At 41.5% G+C, this 26,015-nt stretch overlaps 1 protein-coding gene across 5 annotated transcripts; it reads left to right on the top strand.

The window, feature by feature from the left end:
* Nucleotides 1–616: 616 nt before the first annotated feature.
* On the top strand, nucleotides 617–24,481 carry CTTN (cortactin). 5 transcript variants are annotated; one of them, XM_050335646.1, is made up of 17 exons: nucleotides 617–768; nucleotides 3,424–3,507; nucleotides 3,745–3,818; nucleotides 4,884–5,013; nucleotides 7,331–7,441; nucleotides 8,145–8,199; nucleotides 8,707–8,817; nucleotides 9,671–9,781; nucleotides 10,412–10,522; nucleotides 11,797–11,907; nucleotides 13,594–13,649; nucleotides 14,807–14,876; nucleotides 15,389–15,537; nucleotides 20,341–20,430; nucleotides 20,523–20,712; nucleotides 21,601–21,672; nucleotides 22,679–24,481. In XM_050335646.1, the coding sequence occupies exons 2-17, from the start codon at nucleotides 3,424–3,426 to the stop codon at nucleotides 22,813–22,815; spliced, it is 1,662 nt and encodes a 553-aa protein (XP_050191603.1). In that variant the 5' UTR covers nucleotides 617–768; the 3' UTR covers nucleotides 22,816–24,481. The 5 variants fall into 5 exon arrangements, with proteins under 5 accessions (XP_050191603.1, XP_050191605.1, XP_050191604.1 ...); XM_050335648.1 differs by lacking the exon at nucleotides 8,707–8,817; XM_050335647.1 differs by lacking the exon at nucleotides 11,797–11,907.
* Nucleotides 24,482–26,015: the final 1,534 nt, after the last annotated feature.

The following is a 26,015-nucleotide window of genomic DNA, read 5'->3' as shown; positions in this document are numbered from 1 at the left end:
GGGACGGCGGGGTAGTTGTGGTTTCCAAAATGTGATGGGACAAAAGTGAGTATTAAAACTGGGAAAAAAAAAAAAAAAGGGGGGGGGGGGAGGGGAAGAAAAAGGGAAAAAAGTGAGAAAAAAGGAGGGAGGAAAGAAAAAATTAGGGGAATAAGAAAAAAAGTAAGAAAACATGGGAAAAAGAAAAAAGGGAGGTAAAAGAAAAAAGGAAAAAATGAAGGGAAAAGAGGAAGGGGGGAAAAAAAAGAAAAAAGAAGGGAAAATGGGAAAAGAAAAAATTAAGAAAAAGGAGGAAGAAGTGAGAAGGAAGGAAAAATTAAGGAAAAAAACGGAAGAAAAAAAGAAAAAAGGAAAAAAGGGGGGGGAAGGAGGAAGGGAAAAGAAAAAAAACGGGGGGGGGAAGAGGGGGGGAGAAATCTCCCGTGGCCATTTTACAGCTCCTGCTGGTGCATTTTTGGAATAGCGCTTGTGCAGCGGATTCTTCCCAGCGATTTAAAGAAACGGGAAGGAGCAGCTCCTCGCCGGCCTCCAATGCCCGCATTTATTACCACGGCAGTGCCTCCCATCCCGAGCGTCGCTCCCGGGGGGCGGTGTTCCCGCACAGCCCCGCCCGGGGCGGAGCGCGGCCCGTCCCGTTCCCACCTGGAGCCGGGAAGAGGAAGTGGGAGCTGGGGAGAAGCGGAAATTGCAGCAGCAGGAGCCGCCGCCAGCCCGGGAAGCACCGGGGCGATCCAGGGCCAGGGAAGAAGAGGAGGCGGCGGCGGCACGGTGAGCGCGGCGGGGTCGGGCGGGAGGGGACGGGGAGGGGCGGCCGCGGAGCGTCCTGAGGGACCCCGGGATTCCTGCTGCCAGCAGGGCACGGCCGGGGCTGCGTGGCTCCGTCTCTTGCTTTTAATGTTATTTAAACTCGCCGAAGCAGGGCAGCGCTGGTCACTGGAGGGGAGGGGAAGCGTCTTCTCCGGGACCCGCCGCGGTGATGCCGCGCCGGGGCTGCGACCGCCACATTCCCGAACCCCCTTTTCCTCGGTGCCCGCCATCCAGCTTTGCTTCTCCTCACCTTAAAGCCTCGGCGTGTCCCTCCGGGAGCTCGTCCCAAGGCCCTGAGAAGAGGAGAGTTCCCCAGGGCGCCGCTGAAGGCGCTGGGTAGGATGATATGTCCGCCCATGAGTCAGGAGAGGGATTGACCGCATAAATCCGCGGTGTAGATTTAGGGTCCATTTGTGTTCGAGCCGCTGCGTTTTGATTATTCCTTCAGAAATTTGGCCACTTGTGCCACTGAGTCACAGACAGACCGTGTTTCTCCTCGATCTGCCCTGGAATTGATGCTGGAATAGTGGCCGAAAGCAGCAAAAATTCCTGCTGGCTCTGCGTTGAGATCCCTTGTCGCTGCGCTGCTTCGCTCTCCCTTTCGTAATTCACTTCGTATAGCGCAAGGTTGAGGTGTGGAAAAACGTTGGCGTTTATCCACATCATTTAGGAAAAAACGCGTTGGATTCTGGATTTTGCATGGGGAGCGTGTGAAATCTTTCGTTGCTGCGCTATTGTTTGTGAGTTCCAAGAGGAAGCAATGAAATCTAGGCTTAAGGATCCAGCTTTTGTTCTTTTAAATGTCTGAGCGCAACTGAATTTAGGAAACACGTTAGTCAAGTGAACGTATGAATCAAGCACACGGGGAAAAAAGTTCTGTTTTGCACAAAATATGTAGGGATTCACCATGTCCACGTATACCTGTGCTCCAGCTCTTGTCATTTGAATTCCGTTTCTAAACATCTTGCACAGAGGGTTGGGTACAAAGCCATCCCTCTTAACAGAAGTTACAAAGTTAGAACCTGGATTCCATGTTGAATTTCATTATTGAGCTGTTTTGAATCTGCTTTCCAAGGCTTTGCAGTTTTTTTGGTGAGAGATTAGATTTTAGTAGGGAAGTATAGGAAAATCTGAAACACGATCACATCAGAGAGGGCTTTAAACAGGATATTCTAAAGACAGTGATAAAATACCAATGTTCTAAAGTTGTAGTCTCACAAGTTTTCTGCATATTAAGTACTTTTATAAATGCTAGTTTCTTAACTGCCAGAGGAATTTGGAGATGGGAGACCTGAAGGAGCATAAGGGGAAATATACTTATCAGGATGTCATCTGCTCTGCTTTTACACCCTCCTCCTGGGCTGCTCCACCATTTGTTGCCTTGGTGTTTGACTATCAGTTTTTCAGTTGTTCTCATTCACGTTGCCAGTCCTGAAATTTCTGAAATGCTCCATAAAATTGGCTTATCAGCTCATTCTGTCAGGCTGTAGAACAAGCCTGACAGAATGAGCAGTGGACTTTACCCGTGGATTATTATCTATGCATTTGAAAGGGAGTTTTCATTCCACCTACTGAATTATGCTTGTGTGAGTGAAATAGCCTGTGACATCATTCTTATAATCTATTCCTAATTAGAAAGATAAATGTAAGTGGACAGAATGATGGTATGTGAAAAAAATAAGCTCTAGTAGAATAGCAAAGAAAAACCCTTTCTCTGACATGTATATCTGAAAAGCTGGGAGAACAGGAAGCTTGTTTTTTGATGTTTTAATTTTGCTTTTGAGAATTTATTTGCCTTGACTTACCTAGAACAAAGGGTGTAAAACAACAGCCACATTCCAGGCAGGTCAGGAATTCTGCTAACTAGTCACCTTCAGAAGTGTTAATTAAAAGCATCCAACTTGATACTCCACAGGGGATAAAGTTTCTGAAAGTGAGATGCTCCAAATCGTTAACATCTTGGAAGTGCTGAATGCTGTTTCTGGATGCCATTGCTTGCCTTTTTATGAGTCTGCCTTCCTGCTCTCAGTACTCCAGCTCTCCTCCTCTGTTTCTCCTGAAATCAAGCAAGATGCTGAGTTTGTTTATGTGTCTCAAAACACAAAAACTTATGTTTTCTGTTGCTGGATTGTGTGCAAAGTCTTACAGTTGTTTGGATTTCTGTCATCGTGCTGAAATTCGTTACACAACACATGAGGTGGTGCAGGTATAATGTAGGTTATGCAGCCTAAAGAACAGTATTGTTCTTATCATTATTAATGAGTGGGGAGAAACCGCCTGTTCCTACACCTTAACTATATGCACAGGATCTAGAATTAGAATTTGGAAGTGGATGTTGGCTTGGAAACCTGTTTGAGAAGAAGTCTTTGAGTGCAATGAAGGTAGAAAAAAAGATACATATTAATTTGAGCGAGGGAAGGCCTCTTTGTTCTCTTTGAAATCATGTCAGTGATGGCTCCTAACCTTTTTACAGTGCAGATAGGTCAAATCTACTTTCACTGCAAGTACAGCTTCTGGTGGTATGGTTAAATATGGGAATTTTGGGTTGCAGCTTGCACATAAAATGGATTGATATATGACTGGAGTGTGACCTTGCTCGTTCTTGTGGTGTTGCAGATGTGGAAGGCGACTGCAGGCCACACTGTTTCTGTCAACCAGGATGACGGAGCTGATGACTGGGAGACAGATCCAGACTTTGTGGTATGGATTTTGGATTTTACTGCTTCAGCAGGAGTGTGTTATGTGGCATGTTAAAGAGTAACCCTTCGTGGTGGGGGCTATGTTCCTGGAAATGAAGTGAAAGTGAAGCAGGTAGTAGCTGCCATTCCAACTCCTCTGGTCTCAGTGACTGCTGGAGGCTTTTCTGTGACCTCTAAAGTGCAGATAACTGGTGATTTCTTTGGGTTTCTAACTCTCTTTTATGTGTGTCCTTCACAGAATGATGTGAGTGAGAAAGAGCAGCGCTGGGGAGCTAAAACTGTCAATGGATCCGGCCACCAGGAGCACATCAAGTAAAGCAGCTCTCCTGTGGAATTTATTAATAGTCACAGTCCCAGGCAGCTTTTAATCAACTCATGTTCTAGGTTATGTGTGCCTTCATAATTAAAACAAGAGTCCCTGTAGAAGATTGATTATTTGCCAGATTGCTGGGCTTTCAAATCCAGACAGTATCTTCACATCTCAAATTAAGATCAGAAATATGGTGTAGAGACGTTTAAATGTTTCATTTTCACTGGAAATGTAATTTTTCCAGCCTCCTTGTCTACAAAGTTTCTTTGTTCTGCTCTGGTAAAAGAGCCAATAGCTCCAGGGGAGAATTGAATGATCTGAGCAGTTCCAGTTTGGTACTTTAAAGAAACATTTGGACTCTTAATTCTTAGGCTTTATTTAGAAAACTGTTACCAAAGTCATAAAAGCTCTGGTGAAGTAACAAATAGAGCTCTCTGACAGAAAAGCAAATGAGAATCGCAGAGGGCTATGTGAACAGAAATTACCCATCTCCTGAATCTTGTGGTTTTTTGAAATTTATTTCTTATTACTGTGAGTTCAGTTCCTGCATATTGCAAAGGATCACTTTGGGAAGAGGAGGTACATGTCCCCTCGCATCCTTATTTTGCATTACAGTTGTGCCCACATAAAGTTGGGCCCAGTTAGAATTAGTCCTGTTACCATGGGGACTGTATGATAAGAGATGACCCCTGTTCTGAAAAGTTGCCATCTAAATAAAAAGCATTGGAAAGAATTTAAATTAGGACAAGAGGAAAAAAAAAACTTTTCAGGCATATATTAATTCTAGGTAATGGATTGTTCAAACAGCAAAATTCCCTTCCATGTTAGTCTTAAACCCAACAGTTTCTTATCTTTTTTTTTAAACAATGTTTTGCAGTGGAATAAATCCTGTTTCTCAGAATATGAGCAAGTTTTTTTTAAAAATGGGAAGGGATTGAAAAATACAAGTTGTCCAACTTCTTTTTAAGATAATGTTTTTGTCATGTCTTTATTTTGCATCTTTTTGAAGTTGTCTGCTGAAATTTTCTTAGTAAAAATTGCTACTTCATTATCATTGTCTTTTAAAGTATTCATCAGCTGAGAGAGAATGTCTTCCAAGAACACCAGAACCTCAAAGAGAAGGAGCTTCAAACAGGACCAAAAGCTTCCCATGGCTATGGAGGGAAATTTGGAGTTGAACAGGATCGGATGGATAAAGTAAGTGTGAATGAGGCTTCCCTGGGATGATGAGATAAAGGAAGTGTGGATAAGCTTTGCCTTGCCTGTGGCCAGCACCACTCTGTGTGTGAGTTAAGCTTGGTCCAGCTTTGCTCTGGGATGTGCAGTGGCCCCAGGTGCTCTGTCTTTAGAGCAAGTCCCCCTGGAGTAAGGATTCAAGTCTCTAAATGTATATTTCTTTAATTAACAAAGCACTTCATGCAATAATAAATCCAGTATTATATTTTTATTTTGATGCTGTGCCAGCTCTTCTGTGCCTATAGACACAGATTTGATAAAGAATGAAGGAAAAGGTGTGCTCCTGCCTTTAAATTAGAGGGCAATTCTCTTAATCAGTGGTAAACTGTCAATAGTGACAAGTAAACCGAGTATTTAATATATCATTGTAAAATATCATTGTACTTCAGGTCAGATGGCATCATTTTATATAAGGAACTGATAGCTGTTTACTATACATTGTTTAATAATTCTTAATACAATTCTTTAACCACGTAATAATCAAACATATCAACTTCTTGCTGCTTTCTTACATGTACTGTGTTAAAATAAGAATCAAAACATTCCCAAATAAGAAAGTTTTCTTAGGTCATCTACTTTCTGGGGTTGTGGTGATTTACCAGCCTTAAATTTTTGCTGGATTCCCGTATTCCAGGGTTAATTGCTGTGTAGTTCTCAGTGGGCCTCTGAAATAGGCTGGGCTAACCTTTGAGTCTGGGAAGGGAATTGCTGAGCAGATCCAGCCATCAGGCCTGTTCTGCTGCTGCTCTCTAGTGTCAGCAGTTTAACCCTCATCAGTATCCATGGGGAAAAAAAGAAAGGAACAAAAGTGAGCACTATTTCCCGTAGGCCAGAATTAATCATGGGGAAAAACATGATGGTCATGCCCATCTGATTGATGCTGGTGGCAGGAGATGTTTATGATTTATTTTTATGAGTTTTATTTTTTGTAGTGCTCAGTCTCTGGTGAAATGCAGAAAGTTCTGGTAAGAACACAAAGCAAACAACGTGCTTAAGCCTTCCCTACCTCAACTGGTATAACGAAAGAGACATAGAAGCTAAAATTTCCAGAGCTTCATGTTTTCCGTAAATGTAATGGGAAGAATAAAGGGAGGTGGGAGCCTTTTCTGTCACGTTTAACAGTTATTCTACTACAGAACATCTGCAAAATGAGTATGACTGTTTCAGTCAGGAAGAGAAAGGAGCTTTTGTGATGCTTATAAGTTGAAGTAATGTCCTATTATTGACATCCTTGTTCTGTTAACTGGCAATTACCTCAGCCCTAATGTGCAGTAATATTTTGCTTTCCTACCTTCTGGGAATGTTCCCTTCAACACCTGTGTGGAGGAAAAAGGGCAGACAGTGTAAAAACCACGTTACTTAGGTGTCTCGACACCTTGTGTCCTCACGTTAATTCACCTTGGTCCAGCTGCCTGACACAAGATAAGCAAGTATTGGATTAAACTGACAAATTCCAAGTTGTTCTGGCCAGTGCCCAGTGTTAGCACAAGGCAAGAAAAAAGCATTTTTGCTGGTTAAGTAGCACCTTGAAGGTGTGAGGCTTCCAGCTGAGAGGGTTTCCCAGCACTAGGTTAGTGTAACATTAGCAAACGCTGCTGGGATAGACTTTCAGGTGTGTAATTACATATCCCTGTGCCGTACCTGAAGCCAGTCAGGGTGTGATGTAGCTACGCCTCTGCCTTCTCTGTTCAGCTCAAGTTCCAGGGCCAGGCTCCACTTGGAGGCTGCAGGGCTGGGATACCTTTGGCACAGGGAGCTCTGTCTTGATGTGGATGCAGTGCTTGATGTTGCGATGCCATTTTGCAAGTGAGGAGAAAATATGGAGAGAAGATGCCTAATTCTGATTTATGCAGGAGATATGGGTGCTCCCTAAAAGAATAACACTCAGCTATAGCTGAAATTGTTTGCAGTCCCATATCAGCTACAACAGATCTGTAGCTGCAAGGCTCTGTATTTTATTTGGAACTTTAAATTCTCCATGGGCACCATCTTGACTCTCACTATGTCTTTCTTACTTTCATTCCTGTGCTTCTGAAGTACAAATACAGAGACTAAAATAGTCTCCATAAAACACAGTCATTGCTGTCAGACTCTTTGCACTTCCCTTGCCTGGGCTGTGTTGGTAAAGACTTTCCAAATGAGTAGGATTTCCCAGGGAAGTAGTTTCAACAGGAGGAGTGGCAGTGACGTGTTATCCCCCGTTTACTCGGTGCAGTATTTTCTCTTACATACAGAACTGTGTGGAACTGCTCCTTCTGAACTTAACAATTTCTTTTAGTCAGCTGTTGGACATGAATATCAATCCAAACTTTCCAAGCATTGCTCCCAAGTGGATTCAGTGAAAGGGTTTGGAGGGAAGTTTGGAGTACAAACCGACAGAGTTGACCAGGTAAGCAATCTCATCTCCTGCTGCAGCTCCTACAGTGGTTTAGTTTCTCCTTTTGTATGTATAATTCCAATACCTTAAAATGCTGGTGTGGTCTGCTCTGCTCTTTCTGCTGTTTTTGAAGTTTAGTAGCAAACCAACACTGACTGTAGCAGAGATAAATTACTGTTTAGAGCAAAGCAGAAAAAGAAGCCCTTATGGGAAATTGAGATTAATTGAAAAGAGATGTGTGTTTTTTGAATTAAAAAATTAATTTAATTTTGAATTAAAAATAATTTTTTTTATATGTGTGCTTTTTGACAAGGTCAGTGTGAATGCTATAGAAAACGGGATTTGGGGATGGTTTATCCTGTATCTCAACATGAGCTACTGGGCAGGATAAGTGATGTCCTATTCCAAGAATCTACATGGAAATGCTGAATTTCTGTTGTACTGAATTGCTGAACCTGGCAAGACTAGAGTTTGTTGCTGGCACAGTTTGCCTTGGCAAGGGAGGACAAAAATCCTTGCCATGGACACATGTACTAAATTACCATGTAAATGAATATGGCCTGTAAGTTAAGTAAGTGTTTATGCTCCCAATCAAGAGGGTCAGAGCAGTATGGAAAGACACAGAAGCTTTTCATGCTATTTGTCCACTGGAGTTCATGCAGTTTTTCTCTTAATATCTAACTTTGTCTCACATGCAGTTTTATGTCTCTTCCAGTCAGCTGTTGGGTTTGAATATCAGGGGAAGACTGAGAAACATCCCTCCCAAAAAGGTAAAGTGGGCAAGGTGGTCGCATCTCTAGACACGTTTTCGTAAATGATAGAGTAGATCTTTATTCTTTCGCTGTATGTAAAATACCTTGTTTAGTGAGACCTCTGCATGACATTCTCAGTGAATCAGATGTTGGGTTTGGTGGAAGAGAAGATAAAACAAAATGTATTTCAAAGCAGTTCCATGAGCTGATAAGGTTTTAAGGCAACCTTGTGTCACTGAGAGTCTTACTTTTCTTTTAGAAGGGAGGTTCAAGGACATCTTAGAAATGCTGGGAGTTGTTCTTTGGAATATTGCACCCTGTTGGAAATAGGGAGCCAATTTAATAGGAACCATCATAAATTACAGGACTGCTGCCCATCTTATTTCTGCGTTCAAAATTAAGCTTAACTTTGTGTGCTAAAGGCTGAAGACTGCATAGTTCCGAAATGATGTTTTTTACCCCCTTTCAATTGCTAGGATATGATGTATTCATGAAAAGTGTCTTCATTTTGTTTTTGTTGTGCAGACTACTCAAGTGGTTTTGGTGGAAAATACGGAGTACAGGCTGACAGAGTGGACAAGAGTGCAGTGGGGTTTGATTACCAGGGGAAAACTGAGAAACACGACTCCCAGAAGGGTGAATAGACACATTAGTGGCCTCATACTCTGATGTTTTAGGGAATGACCACAGGCTATGTTGTAAAATATGTTTTGACATCTCTTGCACTCCCAACCTGCTGAAAGGTAACACTGAATAAAATTTATGTTGCTGAAATCTCTGACTTGTGAAAAAGACACCTAGAATGTAAGTTCTGCTTGGTTTTGAGTGTTGATCCAACTGCCATTACTTTGGAAACAGGGCATACAGTTTTACAACTTCTTTTGAAAAGCTGTGGATTAAAGTACTGGGAACTGTAGGCAGTTTAACCACCACAGAGAAGTGCTTCTAAAAGCGTCATCTGTTTGCAGATTAAAGCATTTATCAGTTAGCAGTGTTTAGAGTTAACATGATGTTGCTAATCAGATCTCCAGGCATCTCTGATCAAAAAATCGACCATTTTATTGAAAAATTGTGACATTTTTGCCATCTGTTTTCTGTTTATCTCAAAGAAATGTTTGCACTCTAGAAATGCTGACAAGAAGAAGGAGGTGTTTGTTTAAAAGCATCCAGGTTGTTGCTGACATGGGTTTTGAAGTTCAATATGGCATAAGTGCCTTAAGAATTTTATTAAGGAGTCAAGTAGCTGAATTGCTGATATTACCAACCAGTTGAACTACTGACAGGGTTCTATTTTATTTTCCATTCTGGAGAATGTATTCTGAAGGATTTATGTATTCTGAAGGATTTATGGCTTCAGTGCCTTAAATCAAAACTAAGGACGTGTGTTTTTTAATACATGATGTAATATTAGCAGCTCTGATTATCACAATTTTTCAAGGTAATATTTTTGTTACTGAACACTTACAAGATTCTTCACTCTTATCTCTAGATTATTCCAAGGGCTTTGGTGGTAAATATGGTGTCGACAAGGACAAAGTGGATAAAAGTGCAGTTGGCTTTGAATATCAAGGCAAAACGGAAAAACATGAATCACAGAAAGGTTTTTATCGTCTTATTTTAAAAATAGAAGTTCAAATTCTTTTAAACCTGGGAAAAATATTTTGTTTGTGGGAGGATTTGGGGGTTTTGGGTTTGTTTGGTTTTTTTTTTGTAAATGTGTTTTTGCCCCTTGTGTGTGCAGATTTTGGATTGCCTTAAAGGAAAAGAAAGACATTGTAAACTCTGCCTGATTTTCACAACTTGATTTCCAGGGGAACTTGGTTATTGAAATAAATGCATAATTGCACAGATCTGTTTTATTCAGAGGCAGCATCAACTCCTTCATTCTTTATATATCTATTGTACATAAATATATATATGTGTGTATGTGTGTGTGTGTGTGAGTGTGTGTTTTAGCTTTAGGTGGAAAATGCCTAAGATTCTTCAAATCTTTAAATGTTATTGAGTCTGTGTGAGATTTTTGGTGATTCCTTGCGTTGTGATCCCAGAGTTATTGCCTGTATGTCCTTCCTCTCTGTTGAGGAAGGGTAGCAGGGAGAGTGACAGATGTTATCATTAAAAGTGTTATCATTAACAACAGGGTAGCTTATGCCATAATGTTATTTTTTTTAATAAATACTGCTTACAGTCATAAATTGCAACTATGTTTTCTGTGATTTCATGCACACAGATTATGTGAAGGGGTTTGGAGGCAAGTTTGGTGTGCAGACAGACAGACAGGACAAATGTGCCCTTGGCTGGGACCACCAGGAAAAGGTGCAGCTTCACGAGTCCCAGAAAGGTACATCTGCTCACAGCTCTTTGTTGTTCTTTTGGAGTTTCGTCATTTTGAGTTTCCTGTTACCTCTGTGAACCCTCCTCCCTTGGTGTCTTTGGCCACAGTTACAGAAGCTGATATGAGTCTTCTTTTTCTGTGTTGGATTGGTTGCTGTGTACTGGTTGTACTGGTGTTTGCAAAGCAGGTTTAACACAGCTGATACCGAGTCCCTGAAAGCTCAGACTTTGTGCTGAGTTCTCTCTGGAGAAATTTTAAGAGTCTACAATTAGCCTGGATTATTTTTTCCTTTTTCAGTTCACTCATGCAAAGCACAGATTTGCAATTTCTTTGTACTTTCCACAAATAATCTGTTAATAGATATCCCTGTTTTCGTGCAGGGGAAATCTGATATCTAATGTTGTCCTTTATCATGGCCTGTGAGGTGCCTATTCCTGTGAAATACTTGGTAGCCAGAAGAAAAGCTGTAAAATACAACAGTTGATCCCCATCACTCTGTCTGTCACCACCCTTAACTTGGGGAAATAAATATTTTTAAATAAAGAAATTAAAACTGACCCTCAGAATATTGTTCTGTTGGGTGCTCCAGCAGGTTGGTTGTGAGAGGATTACTTGAAACCCTTTTTTCTGGGCCCTCCCTCATTTCATAGCACATACATGTGTGTGTGTGTGTGTGTAAATGCTGTTCCCTAGGCAGCAGTAGGGAATGATCTCTGAGCTGAGGGGTTCTTTTCCTCTAAAGCTGTGTGACAGCAGAAATATTGCTCCTTCCTTTAAGCAATGCTTTGTATATATATAATATCTGGAGGGTAGTCTCTGTAGACCCCATCTTCGCACCTCTTTAAAAGATCTCTGTGCAAATGTTAAGCACACTGATGAAGGAAGCTCATTTTATTCTCTTGTATCTTTTGTTATTTGTTTTTTTTATTCTCTTGTATCTTTTGTTGTTTTGATTTGGTGAACGTAATATCTGTGTGTCTGTGTTCATAACCTTGATCCAGTGCAAGTGCGTTATGCAGTATGGATGAAAAATGTTGAGAAATGCTTTTTTTTCTGTGACTTCAGAATGGTGCTTACATCTGATAAATCATATTGACCTCATCCTAATCTCAAGTCAAAACTTTTTTTAGATTTACTTTTACAAAAGTGTCTTGAGATTTTTTTTTCCCCCCTGCCATCCAAAATGACTGAAAATACTGCAAAAATAATTTTGAGTGTCTCTGACTAAACGTCTTTATTTTCCTTCCTCCATTTTAATTTATCACATGTGGCTTTTTCAGACTATAAGAGTGGTTTCGGAGGGAAATTTGGTGTACAGACAGAAAGGCAGGACCCATCTGCTGTGGGGTTTGATTACAAGGAGAAACTAGCCAAGCATGAATCTCAACAAGGCACCGTTTTCACTTGTTACTTTCTTAACAGTGCAGCCACTTCTCACACAGTCTGGAATAGTTGTCTGAGTAGATCTATGCTAGGAATGTGCAGACACTTTCTTGCGCTTCTGTTCCTCCATGATCCAGCAAATATTCTCCCATTTTACTCTTAAAATATTATATCAAGTAATCCTGCGTTCAGGAAATATGTCCAGTGTTTAGTTAGCAGTTCTACAAAATCATGCATTTGGTGTGATAATAACAACCTCATTGTCAGGATGCTGGTAATGAAGTCATGCTTAGCAGTTTAGAGTCTAAATATTCAGTTTTGCTTGGATAAATTGGTGGGAAAATAGATAAGAACCAGGCATGTAACCATTAACAAGCAATGGGTTATGGCAAGATCATTTAAGAATTATTGTGATCTTTAAAACAAGAAGTCGGGAATGTTTGTGGTTCTTGGGTGAGCAAATGCTGTTATAATGCTCTCTTTATTCATTGTGAAATAGTTGGGGTACAAACCATGAATTCCTGGTTTTCCGTTATCTTAAAGTGAGGAGTCTGGATCAGGAAAATGTAAGTGTAGTATATTTATACTGGCTGAAAATACATACAAAGCTGAAGAAAATGAGATTGTTCATTCTGATGTGCTGCAGTGCCACAAATCAGACTTTTAGAGTGTCAGATGAGCCTTAGCAGAGCCTTAATACAAACCCTAAAATAGCTGGCAGGGAGACCCAGGGCTGAGAGAAGAAGTGTAATTGTATTCCAAGGAGATATAGGAAAGCCTGTCCGTCCCCAGAGTCTAAGGGCACATTCCTAAAACTCACTGCCACCAGAAAGGGATGTTTTTCCAGCCACACACTCTTGCTGCTGCTGTTGTGCTCCTCTGGTGCTCGTCAGGCATTCATCAGAGTGCAACTCACTGGAAAGAGCAGAAAACTACTCGTTATTGGTTTTTTTTTTTTTTAATGCCAGTAGTGAGTTAATGTGATTTGGGAGCGTATAGCAGGTGCCAGAGTCAGCCTGAGGTGCGAGGAAGAGTGACCAGCTCAGGGGTGGCATGGGACAGCACAGCCACACCGTTTTTGTGGTGGTGAGGTGTTGCAGGCTCATGCTGTCTGGTGGAATTGCCCCTTTTCCATGTGTAGAGCAGGAGTTATTACCAGTAACTTTAACGCTCATCAGTTGAGTATCATAACCAAATCCACTGGAAAGAGAAATTTGTTCTATTTTCCTGCCATTCATAGAATTTACCAAGTTTAAGAGCAAAAAATAAACACCTCTGTGGTCACCGAAGACTGGACATTGCTCCTTTGAGCAAAGCAAACTGGCTTAGGCTCTGTGATCCCTGCAGAGGGCTAAGATTTGGTGCTGTGAAAGCCTGTGTTACAGAAGTGATGCATTAGAAGGCCTCATCCCTTACTCCTTGCTTGATGACTTATCAATCCTCAGCTTCATGTTTACTCAGAGAATGCATGTGAGCCCGTGGTCTGTCGTCTGCTGCTGTTACCTGGAGGCTCTTGCAGTTCTTGTGTCCTTCCTGCACCAAAACCAAGCTGCATTTCTTTGGCTGCTGTCACTGTGCCTTCTGCATGCTGTTGAAATGGCTATATGCATCTGAGGTGGCTGTTTACACTTGGCAGGAAGGTGGGAGGGACAACAAACTCTCTGCTCTCTGACCCTTTTTTATCCTGCTTTTAGATTATTCCAAGGGATTTGGAGGGAAGTATGGTGTGCAGAAAGATCGGATGGATAAGGTGAGTTGCTCAAGACAGCCGTGACTTAAATAGGCTGTAGATGTACAAAATAATCTGGTTAGATCTCTAGTGCTCAGCTCTGTATTTCTGGATACTTCTCCAGTCTTACAGTAGAGTTCTGTGCTTTTCTGAGTCTTCAAAAATCAAGTTTATACACACAGAGCTACTTTATACACACCCATGTGTGTGTACATATGTGTAAGTGTATCTGTTAAAGTAGGGGACACTGAAGGAGGGAAATGAAAGAATAGAAAAAAATAATACAAAAGAATAAGGAAATCCATAAATTTCACAATTTTAGTCATGTCTTCTAACACCTAGCTAATGTCTTATATCTTGAAGAAATGCTTTTATTGGGATGCTTAAAATAGGTGTCTGATACCTACCTAACTTTGCCCACTTTGATTATCAGGGACCTTCTGCTTAGGAGAATTTGTTTTAGTGTTTTAGATCAGTGATTTGTTTTTAGATCAGTGATTAGATTTGTTTTAGAACAGTGAAAGATAGAGCAGTTGATACCCCCCTTTCTACCTGTCTACTTTCTAATTTAAGAAAATAGAAGATGAAAAAGTCCTCACTGAGATTTATCTGCTAAATAAATTTACTCTCAGCCTTGTGTAGGACATTTGAAAGTGAGAAAGTAGCAAAGTTTGAAAGTCTGTAGTATTTCTTTAACTTGTGGCTTCAGAACTTGAGACCATTCATTTAAAAAACCCTCGTATTTTGAATATTTTTTCTAAAATACTTGCTCAGTTTTAACAATATCTGCCTCTTTAAACGAACTGGAGGCTTTTACCGTGGTAGAAATCCTGCACAATGTGGATTAGAACAGCAACAGCTACTCAATATATATTTAGGACATTACCTCATTTATAGTTCTGATGAGTCATTTATTCATAAAATATGTGGGGTTTTTTTAATTAATAGGATTTTGATGTGTTTGAACCTGCCTCTGAAGATTAATTCTTTGGCAGTTTGACTTACAGAAAGGATTATTCCCTTTGTGAAGCTTTGATTCTTTCTGATTTTGTTTGATGTTCTGGAAAAAAGCCTTAGGGACAGTATCACAATAAAATGTCACGGATTGAAGCTGCCTGAATGTCTTCATGAGTGTTCTGGGGGGTTTAAAATGTATTCTTTTTTCTCCTAACTGTTAGAATGCAGCAACTTTTGAAGATATTGAGAAACCAGCATCAACTTACCAGAAGACCAAGCCAATAGAAGCTGGTAAGGCATTGGCCCCAGATCCTTTCTTTGCAGCTGGTAATGTCTAAAAGCCGGGATATTTCTGGTGATGGAGCAATGCTGAGTAAAACTGCTGTATGTGCAGGTCTCTAAAAACCTCAACCACTCTCCCTCTTCCCTTTAGACATTGTTTTGGTTTGTTGGGGTTTGGTTTCTCTTTTTTTTTTAATACCCTTGGGGGTCATCAGAGTTGAGGAAGGGAGACTAAAAAGCATCAGAGTGGAGAACAGATTGAATACAGGAGTGGTGGAGGTTGTACCATGGAGGACAGGAGAGATAAATCTTACAGAGGTTTTTCTCTAAGAGAAATGTGCACAGGAGGTTTGGGCTTGGAAGGGAGGAGGGAGAAAGAGGGATAGAAGGACTTATTTTTAATGGACTGTGAGCTCAGGGGGCAGAAAAGCATAAATTTGTGGTCACAAAACTCATTTCAGGCCACCTTTATACAGCTCCTGAAACGGCATTGTTCGACTTGAATTCTTTTCATGTTGCAGTTGCTAATAAAACAAGCAGCATCCGAGCTAACTTTGAAAACCTGGCCAAGGAAAAGGAGCAGGAAGACCGAAGGAAGGCAGAAGCTGAGAGAGCGCAAAGAATGGCCAGGGAGAAACAGGAACAGGAGGAGGCTCGAAGGAAACTGGAGGTCAGTTAGGTTCAAATCCCACTTGAGCAGCATGTCCAGTGTGTTTCAGTGCAGTGCTGGGAGAAAAGGGAGTCTTCAAGAAAGGATACTTCCCTTTTTTTCAGCTGGGCTTTAAAGCCACTTGTGTGTCTGTGCCTATGCCTGTGCTTTACCTGTGCGTGACTGCAGCCATCCCATAGTGTGCCCCATGTGTGTACCAGCCAGCACACAGGGTAACACTTCAGAGTATAGAATTTCTTTAATTAGCTTGTCCCAAAATATACTACTTTTGACCACTAACCCTTGCAGCCTGCCCTTCTCCTCCTGTGCTTCTGCCTTTTGGTAGTACCAGATTCCCTTTGGCATGTTGGAGCTCATAAAGGCATGGTCCTCAAAAGGCCCTGCTTGTTCACAAAGTTTAACGCCATGGTGGTAATTGGTGAAGCTGGTTTTTTGGAATCAGTGTTGTGGAATATGGAGGTAGTACCACTTACTGGTGTAAGCACACACCCAGGAGATTAGGGGAAGATAATATTGCAAATGTTAATTTATTCTTAGTTTGGGAATTAAAAAAATGGACTTAGCTTTGGTGCGGTTTAAAGCTTTGTGATTTTTTGTGTTATTCATAAGCAAGATAATCCCAGGAAACATATAGACACAAATTACATCTTATCAGCTTTATAGAGTTTGCATATTTGGTGAAACTCTGCTGCTGAGGTGGAAGGACTAGTGAGTGCATTAGTGGTGACTTGTCCTTTGTGTCTTGTTCATTTGCCTTGTTCCACAGTGAACTGGGGTGACTTGTCACCAGTAACCCAGGCCAGTAAGACCAGTCTGCAGCTGGGTGACCTTCTGTGCAGGCTGCTGCAGGTTCAGAGCCTCTGTGGCTGTTTCCCTTGTGTCCCATGCTGGTATTTTGATTTGATGACCTCATTCTTATAATCTATAATAACTCTGATATTATGGCAGGAGGAGGGAAGCAGTTGGTGCTCCTTTACTTCGTGTTTTACAGATATCAGTTTATACTAGAGGAGACTAAGCAGAGGACACACAGAGATAATTTTTAAATTCTGAATAAATACTCTTTGGCCATGCAGGTGCACTGAGACTTCAAAGCCACCCTGTATGTAACACTGATACCTAAACATGCTCCAGTCAGTGCTAATAGAATCCCAGGCAGGTACAACCAGTAGGGAGATTGAGCAGGTCCTGATGAAAAATACAGGAGATGCCCAGGAAAAATGGCCTTCCTCAACATCTTCATCATTGCCTCTTTATGTGCTGAAGAGACCTAGAGGAGGAGAATGCTTGCTGGGAACCTCCTCACTGTTCTTCCTGTCTAGCTGTGGGAGGAGTTTTCCTCCTTCCTTCTTTTTTCTCCTCTTTTTTTTCTATTAGCCCACTAATAAATCTTCTTGTCTCAACATCCTTTGTGAGACATCTGGAATCTAGGAAAAACAGATGGTTTCTCAGATCTCTTTGGTCCTCTGGCTAAGAACAAATAGGGCAGAACCAGTGGCTGGTTTCTCAGGTGTGGTGGATACTTCCCCTTATCTGGAGGCTGCCACAGCATGTCAGGTATGGTGTTCATCCCATTCCATCAGTATGGTCTGATTCATCACAGATTTAGACTTGATGTAACTTAATTTGTTTTCAGATTATGAAAAGTGCGTGGTAGGCTTATGGTAACCCAGCTCTGATCTTCCTAAACTAAGAGAAATACACTGCAGTGAAACCCCCTGTTATTCAGATTAACTCAGCCTGCCCAAGCCAATGTGGCAGCTCAGGCAGCGCTCTCAGGACACCCTTTTCCTTATAGTCACACCAAAGTGGAAAATTAACCCTAACAAATAAACCATAATTTGTGTTAACTAGACCCAAACCAGTTCCCCTGCCTGGTTCAATGGTTTGGCTCCTTAGCTCTGCTCTTTAGGCCAGTGCTGTGTCATATAGCTCTGTAGTTTTGCTGTGCTGAAGCTCATGTATCTTGTGTCTACTTTGACTTCTGAAAACCTCTGGATTCCTTTTGAGCTGTGTTTGAAGCTTGGGAAATTCTGCTTTTATAGGATAAATCAGCTCTGTACGTCCAAAGTGATCTGCTTTTTTTCCCAAGATGTGCACTGTGAGCATATATTCACTGTACACAAGTATCACAAGTTGAATGGGAGTTCAGCTGTGTGTATCAGAGATCTCTTCTAATGCTGCCTTTCATCCATGTGCACTTTTAATACCTTTCCCCAAGCACTGTTTGGGTTTCTTTACTGTGCTGGAGAAAACTGGGAGAGGAGGAGATCACAGAATTGTGGAATGGTTTGGGTTGGAAGGAACCTGAGAGATCATCCAGTTCCAACTCCCTCTCTGGGCAGGGACACATTCCACAGGTTGCTTGAGGCGCCATCCAACCTGACCTTGAACATTTCCAGGGATGTGGAGTCCACAGCTTGCTATAGATGCTGAATGTCTCTCCATTAGACTATTCCTGTCACAACCCAACTGGAGTCGTATTTTTAACCAGTGAGGAGATCATACAAAGTACTCAGGCTTTCTGCTTAGCTTTCCCTTCCATTGCATGGGCTTATAGTCTGGGCTGAGTGGGGTAAGAAGTTCATCTGCTCCATTGACTTCCTTGCCATTCATTTACTTGTGATCAGATGTTCACAAGTAAGATCTGTGGATGGACAGTGGTGAATTTAGGCCTTTGTTACCTATTTCTCATTGAGGTTTCCTCCTGCTGAGGAAACAGTTCTCCTGAAGGATTTAAATGTAGTTCCGCAGGTTCTCGTGAGTCATTCGGGTACTATGTCTTTTTTTTTTTTTTCTCCTTGCTATCTCAGAAATTACATTATTTCTTTACTGGTATTTTTGCTGTAAGTGTGGGTTAAACTCAAGCCATTATGCTTGATTTTTCTTATGCTTCATCAAACATTCTGTTGCCTGGACACATTTGAAGTTTTTTCCCCCAAAGCTGGTATTTAAATTTCACTGTAACCAGATGATTAATGTTCTTACAGACTGAACGTCTCCATGGTTAATTGTGGGATTCTGCAGACAGTGGGAAAGGGGGGATGAGGTTGAGGGGAGCTGAAATGGCACTGCTGGCACTGCCCCTTTCTCCCAGGCTGAGCATGGAGAGGGCAGGAATGCGACCCACACCATCCACAGATACTGCAAAGGTGGGGATGGACTTCGACTCGGGTGAACTTGGTTTGTTTAAGTGAACTTCACACGAAAGGGAGAAAGTCTCACTTTTTAGAAAGTATGTGGGCACATGTACTCCCACAATGGGAACATACATGTGGGCTGCATTCCTTCAGGAGCCCTCTTTACTGATAATCCTGGTTTGCTTTTCACATATGTCACGTAGTCAAATGGTGCTCAGGGAGCTCTTCTTTGACGGCTGCTTTGAGTCAATGGTGCCTCATGATTTCACTATCTTCTGCTACCTTGGAGATGATGAGACATTTCACTGTGGAGCAAAACCCAGCCTGAGAGGGGGCCGTGCAATCTAAATATTTTATGGCAGTTATGGTGTGTCTGTCCTCAACTCCAGTCGGGGTTGTAGAGACCCATTTCCTAGGACAAATTAGTCAAACTGTTGCCATATGTGACATCACTAATGGATTGATGGTATATGATTTGTCCCCAAACTTAGTTTTGACTTCTAATAATCACATTGGTGGTGCCTTTTTAATCTGTAGCACAGGAGTTGGAAGTGGAGGAGAGGGTTTGCACGAGGACAGACTTTTTCCAGAAAAGACAGCACTAAGATTTGAATTGTCTTCAAAGCTGGCTCTGCTCTCAAGTCACACTTTGCTTGCTTTGTTAGGTGTATTTTTTTCTGAGCTGTGACAAACAAAGGAAAGGAAGAATTTTTTGTGACAGAATCCTGTCTCTGGACTATGATTTCTCCCGAGAATCCTTTGGGGATTTACAGCTTGATGGACCTGAACTACTGGAGTGCACAGATTCCCATAACACATATTCTCTCTTCTTTTTTTACAATAAGGACAGCTTGACCCTAGATTCACCATTTCCCTTATGGTAAAGAGAAGCAAAATGAAATAGCTACCTGACAGCCTTCTTTAAAGTCATGCCAGCAATGTAGCATTTCTTGTGCTACAGTGTCCTGGCTCCCTAATGAGTGGCTTTCTAGAGCTTATGGATTTGCCCTCTGGATTCACAGGTGGGATGGCACAGCATGAAGTGCTTGAGTGCCAGATTTCTCTGTGTCACAGAATACAATAGCAATGCTGCTTTTATTTCTGTCACATCTAACTCTTCTAAATGTTTGAATCCCTCACTGTCAGTGTGTAGGACCTACTTTTGTGTGTGCTATTCAGGCAGGATGTTTTGCAGACCTGCGAGAGCTTGCAGGATCATTTCTCACCACAGATAACAAATCAGTCACACAATTAGGACGTGTGGGCTTGAGGTTCTTTAAATTTAGGCTAAAATGGGATGTGAGGCCCAGCCAGCTGGTGAACAGAGTGAATATAATGAACACCAAAACCCTGCAGCATCTAGGGAAACGTGCCCGAGAACACTGGTTTTTAAACACGTACACGCATATGTACTGTGGGGTGTTTATTTCTTCACTTTTTTCTCTTCTGCTTTGCTGCATTTCTTAGCCTCTGTTGTCCAGCCAATCTCAACCTTCAGCGGGTCTAATGATCCAGCCAGTCCAGTTCTCTGTCCAGTTCTCTGCTCCCAGCAGTTTATTGCAGGATGTGCTGCCTCTCTTTCTTAGTGGAGGGTTGTTTGTTGTTCAGTGTCATCACGTCAGTGATTAAACTGCACTGAAGTTTTTCTTTCTCCTCAATTCAGGAACAAGCTAAAGCCAAGAAACAGACTCCACCACCCTCTCCTGTCACACAGCCAGCTGAGCAGAAGGCATCCTCCAGCCCAGTCTACGAGGTATGTTGGAATTACTTCCAGTATATGGTTTTTGATCCCAAGTGTAGGAATTTTTAACAAAACCCTGATGAACCTCACCTGTCTCTCTGCAGGATGCAGTTTCCTACGAGGCAGGGTCTGCCTACAAGAATTCCTGCTCCTCCTATCCAGCTGCACATGAGCCAGAGTCTGGCTACAAAGCTGCAGAGTCAAACTACCAAGAAGCAGTGAGCCAGAGAGAGACAGAATATGAACCAGAGACTGTCTATGAAGTGGCAGGAACAGGAGACCATTTCCAAGCAGGTAAAGTGTTTGTTTCTGATATGAAAGCCTTTAAGATGAATTTTACCTCCTTGTGCAATAACTTAATGAGTAGCTGTGCTGATAGCACACTACCCTAATTTTTTAAAGGGCTTGTTCTGATGAGACTTTTTAGATTCTCCACAAACAAACTTTAATTAGAAAATTAAGATGTGGCCAGAGCAAGGTTGAATTTAATTTTAGTGAGATGATGTTGGAGTAGTTACAGTCCTCTTTAGGGTCTCAGTTCAAAAAGAAATTTAGGGGTAACCATTTCCACCCTGTGGAATGTAGCTTAACATGAGAAGAAAGCACAGAGATGGAGATGAAACGTGTGCTGAGCCAGCAGAAAATTCTGTCAATACTTCTTGGAGTTAGAAATTGATGTAGTGTGTTCTGTGCCTGTGAGGGGATGGAGTAGGGATGTATAAAACTACTGAAACTGCAAGAAAAAGGTTCTTCTGAATTCCTATTTTTTCTCACCTTTGTGCTTACTGAATGAGGTGTGAATGAATCTGCTCTTGTACAAAAACCTGGGAATTTTAGACAGACCCCTTTCTCCTCCCCCCAACTTCTATTAAACTTGTATTAAATATTCTCTTACACGGTTATCTTGGGCTCAGTTTTGTTCTGTCACATTTTACAGAAGCATTATAAGAATTATCTTTTTTATTTTCTACTGTCTAAAGTGCCTGGTTTTGAATGCTTCCTTCCCGGCTTTAACTGTGCGCGATTTAGGGGAAAAGTCCATTTCAGAAACAATGCCAGCACTGCTAAAAACCGGCATTCCCTTCTTCCTGTGTGGGCTAGCAATGGAATTAAAGGAGGAGCACCACAGAAAAGAGTTCAGGGTGATGGGTAGTGTGCTTCATTTTTGTCCTCTCTCTTTAGAAGAAAATGCTTATGATGAATATGAAAATGAACTTGGAATTACAGCCATAGCCCTTTATGATTATCAAGCTGGTAAGCAAAGCTCTTCTTTTTAACCTTTGTCTTTGAAATCTCTCTTCTGCACAGGTAAGTCTGGATTTTTCCTTTGCCTTTTTATCTTTTGGTCTCCTGTAGTGCTTGCTATATGAAATGAATATGTGAAGAAGTAGGAAATCAGTGATTTAATAGTAGCATCGAAACACTTTTGAAAACTACTCACTCATGTTTCTGGAAATGGTGGGACTTTTCAAAATCTTTTTTTAACCAAGTGTTAACACTCTTCATAGAATCTAGAAGAGTTTGGGTTGGAAGGTGACCTTAAAGATTATCTTGTTCCACCCCCCTGCCATGGGGAGAGGCACCTTCCACTAGACTGGGTTGCTCCAAGCCCCATCCAGCCTGGCCTTGGACACTGCCAGGGATGGGGCAGCCACAGCTTCTCTGGGCAACCTGTGCCAGGGCCTCAACCCCCTCACAGGGAAGCTTTTTTCCTAATATCCAATCTAAACCTACTCTCTGCCAGTTTGAACCCATTCCCTCTTGTCCTGTCACTACTGTAAATAGTCTTGCCCCATCTTTCCTCTAAGGTACTGGGAAAGGCCAAAATTAAGTCACCCCAAAGCCTTTTGTCTTCCAGGCTGAACAATCCCAGTTATCCCAGCCTTTGGTCGCAACAGAGGTGTTTCATCCCTCTTATCATCTTGGTGCCTCCTCTGAACTCGCTCCAGCAGCTCCATGTGCTTCCTGTGCCCCAGTAGCACTGCAGGTGGGGTCTCACCAGAGCAGAGGGGCAGAATCCCCTCCCTCCCCTGCTGCCCATCCTGTGGGATGAGCCCAAGAGACATTTGGCTTTTAGGGCTGTGAGAGCACATGGCTGGGTCACATCTCACCTGCCATCACCCCCGAGTCCTCGGCAGGGTTCTTAAACCCTCGGTGCAGGGAGCTTCTTGAAATCTCAGGTGCTTGACCCTGTCATGGGTTTTTTGGAATCTCTGGTTGATCCTGTGTGAACACTGAGCCTCCTGAATTCTCTCTGCAGCGGGGGACGACGAGATCTCCTTTGACCCAGATGACATCATCACCAACATTGAGATGATTGACGACGGCTGGTGGAGGGGGGTCTGCAAAGGCCGATACGGGCTCTTCCCTGCCAATTATGTGGAGCTCAGACAGTGAGGAGTATTGTCCACTGGTTATGCCTTAATTCCCCAGTTACATGACTTAATACACTACAGATCATAATGCTTTTTCTGAGGATGGAGGGGGTATATACACATATTGCTTTTATATTTAATACTTTGCTGATGCTTTTTGAGATGTTTATGCCACAGAAAATCGCTAATATATTGTAACAACTACGTTTTGTCACTAAGGCTCTTCAGGTTATTTCCATGCATTTGGGAACGTTCCTTCTCTGCCAAATTAGCAATTGTCATAAAAAAGCCTTTTTGAGGACAGTTAGTTTAGCTGTCTGTTGTGATATTGCATGTTTTACTCTTAAGTGAGCAGATTTACTTCAGTGTTTAAGTCTAGTTAGTCTTCCACTAAGTGTTTTCAGCTAAGAAAATCATGGCTATGCAGGTTGTTTGCATTTCCACTAAGAGGGAGTGGGGAGGACTAGGGAGGTGCATAATTTTTTTATTTTCCTTTCCAGATAGTGCTGAAAAAAACAAAGAGAATGTTTGAAAGCTACAGCTAATGGCAGTTAATCCAATATTGTCCAGTATTTATGGAATATTAATGTTATGAAGGAAACAGTCTGGTACTTTTTCCTTCTCTGTTCAAGTGAAGTTCCTTGGCTCTTGCATTGATTTCTTTTTTCTCTTTTTTTAATTATTTTTTCTTGATCCTGCTCCTCCTGCTCATGTTATCCCAGAGGAGGGCTGCAAACTCTGTAGCACTGATTGTCCCAAATTTCTTTACTTTTTGTTTTTGCTTCACCCTTCTCTTTCCCAGGAAAACTTGGAAAAGTTACTACACGAGTTTTAAGTCACTCGGCGAGGTTCCCACTTGTTCAAAAGGAACCTGGTATCCATATCTGTGACTACCTGTGGGAATATTCCCACTGGTTTAAATGGGAGAGAAGAGGCAGGATGGGATTGCAGTTGTGTTCTGTGTGCAGTGCATCCATGTCCATACCAGGAATGGCCTGCTCTGCAGCAGTGACATTCTATGGTACCAGATTGTGGTCAGGGAATGTTAAAACGAATAATTAGATTCAAAACCCATATAAACAGTCTCTCTTTTGAAACCATGCAGGAGACAACTATACTTTTTGTATGTTCAACAGAAACTGCCAGTGACGTTCTACTAAACAACAAAATTAAACCAGGTTGTTTGGGGTTTTTTTGCCAAACCTGAAAATCTTGTTGTTCTAGAAAGCTGACCACTGCAGATTTAGGGTCCCTACCAAAGATAGCAAGTTGCATCTAATAGTGCACGTGTTCAATGTATGTACTGTCTCCACCTTCTGATCAAAAGGAAAATGGCAAAACTGGTGTAGCAGTTAAGAAAGAATGCGAAGAATTTTTATAAACCGTAAATTCGGACCAATGAAATATAAAAGACCTATATAAAAATGGTAAAATGTGTAATGTATCAAGGAAGAAGGCATCATGTTGAACCAATTCTTGGATGGTTGGGACAATCCTTAATGAATGTCATATGTGTCTCATGATTATTATATTTTTTTTCTCCTTTCCATGGTGTCATTTTCTGTGTTGCATTTGCATTTACTAGGGTTGGGTTTTATATGCAGTTTATTTTATCCAATTTTGCATAGAACACCTCATAGGGATATGATTTTTGTAAATTAAATATTCAATAAACTTTTTGAACCATTTGCATGGAATATTCTGTGTGTTTTTAAATTGCTTTGGTAGTTCACCTTGTCTCAAGCTTATCTGGGACTGGTTTTGCTACAAGGAATTGTATTTCCTATGGAGAGCTGTGGTGAAGGCACCTATTTCCTTCTAGGTTGCTGCTGCCTTCCTCAAAAACCCAATTGCTTTGTCTTTTAATCCTTCTCCCACATGGAAATATTTAGATCAAAATTAGACTTCGGGTGAACTTAAAGAAGAGATGCTTTTTAAAATCTTTTCTTAAATATCTTAGCATCAAGCTCAGTTTTGTCTTTTGTATTGTGTGCCTGTTACTTCTGCTAGAAATCCCAGTGAGTTGTGGTTTTGGTGGGAAGAGTTGCTCCTGGCTTTTGGGAATACTGGTGGCAACAGGACACTGAAAACACAGCCTTCACTTACAGTCAAATAAACGTTTGCATCGCTTTAAAGCTGTTTTGTTCTTGTTCATGACAGGGTAGGTGCTTCCCAAGGCTTTGCTTCTGTAAGCCTTGGCATCAGAAAGGTGTCCTGCCATGCTGTCCATATTTTACAGTTTCTCATCCTCAGCTTCTCTGAGAATCTGGTACCCCAAGGAAAGAAAATCCAAACAGCCTTTTCCTAATCATTCATTAGTGTTACTAATTAACAGGAAACCCAAAGCTTCAGCCCTCACTGCCACAAGTCCCAAAATACAGAGGGAGAGCAGATAACTTGAAAACATATAATTGCCTCACCTAATGGAGAAAACTTCATCTCTAAACCAGTAATCTCACTATCATAGCATGGCAAGATGTTCTATCTCGATTGAGATAATATCTTGGCAAGCATATTTAGGTATCAGCATTATGAATGTGCTATTGCCACTAGGAGATTAGGAGCCAAGTCTTGAACTTTTAGGATCACTCAAATTTATCAGCAGTAGTTGCTCAAGTTATCCAAACCACTTGCTGCTGGAATAAAAGCCACCCCAAACTATCAGCATTTCCCATCAGCAGGGCTGGCTCAGTCCTTGTGGGTAACTAAATGCAAGCAATAGGCAAGGCCATTAATTTCTGTTAATGGATGTCTTAACTGATTCTTGTCTGACTTTGGGTGAGCCATTTACTTTCCTGGCACCTTGAATTTATCATGTTACTGCTTAATGCAGTCCTGTTGTTGCTGGGGTTCAGCTGACAGGAGGCAGCAGCAAGACCGATTTTATTCACTGCCTAATCAATTGATTTTACACTTCTGAGCATCATTCTTCTAAATTACAATTAAGCACATAGTAGGAACAATCAATGAAGTATTTTTATATAAATATTTTATAGTATTTCATTTGCCTATTTCTGTAATAATTGCTAGCAACAATAAACAGAGAAAGACATAATTTGAAAAGCTCTTACATGGGAGGTGGAGAAATTCTCACTCGTGAGATACCCTTGACTGTTCCACATTGATGGTAGCTGTCAGGTTTTAATTTAACTAGATTTTCCACAGCAGGAACAACCGGGTTTTTAATTTTAACCAATGAAGAGGAGCAGAGGCAGGAGAAAT

The sequence above is a fragment of the Myiozetetes cayanensis genome, unplaced genomic scaffold, assembly GCF_022539395.1.
Source record: "Myiozetetes cayanensis isolate MyiCay16 unplaced genomic scaffold, myiCay2020 scf6-25, whole genome shotgun sequence".
NCBI lineage: Eukaryota > Metazoa > Chordata > Aves > Passeriformes > Tyrannidae > Myiozetetes > Myiozetetes cayanensis.
The sequence above is the reverse complement of the archived record's forward strand: the minus strand, read 5'-3'. Positions and strand labels throughout refer to the sequence as shown.

What these genes read in the sequence shown, in the direction of transcription:
- CTTN (XM_050335646.1), top strand. Translation starts at nt 3,424, where the DNA reads ATGTGGAAGGCGACTGCAGGCCACACTGTTTCTGTCAACCAGGATGAC. An exon ending in AGACAGATCCAGACTTTGTG is followed by an intron (nt 3,508 to 3,744) that starts GTATGGATTTTG and finishes TGTCCTTCACAG; the next exon opens with AATGATGTGAGTGAGAAAGA. An exon ending in CCTTTATGATTATCAAGCTG is followed by an intron (nt 21,673 to 22,678) that starts GTAAGCAAAGCT and finishes TTCTCTCTGCAG; the next exon opens with CGGGGGACGACGAGATCTCC.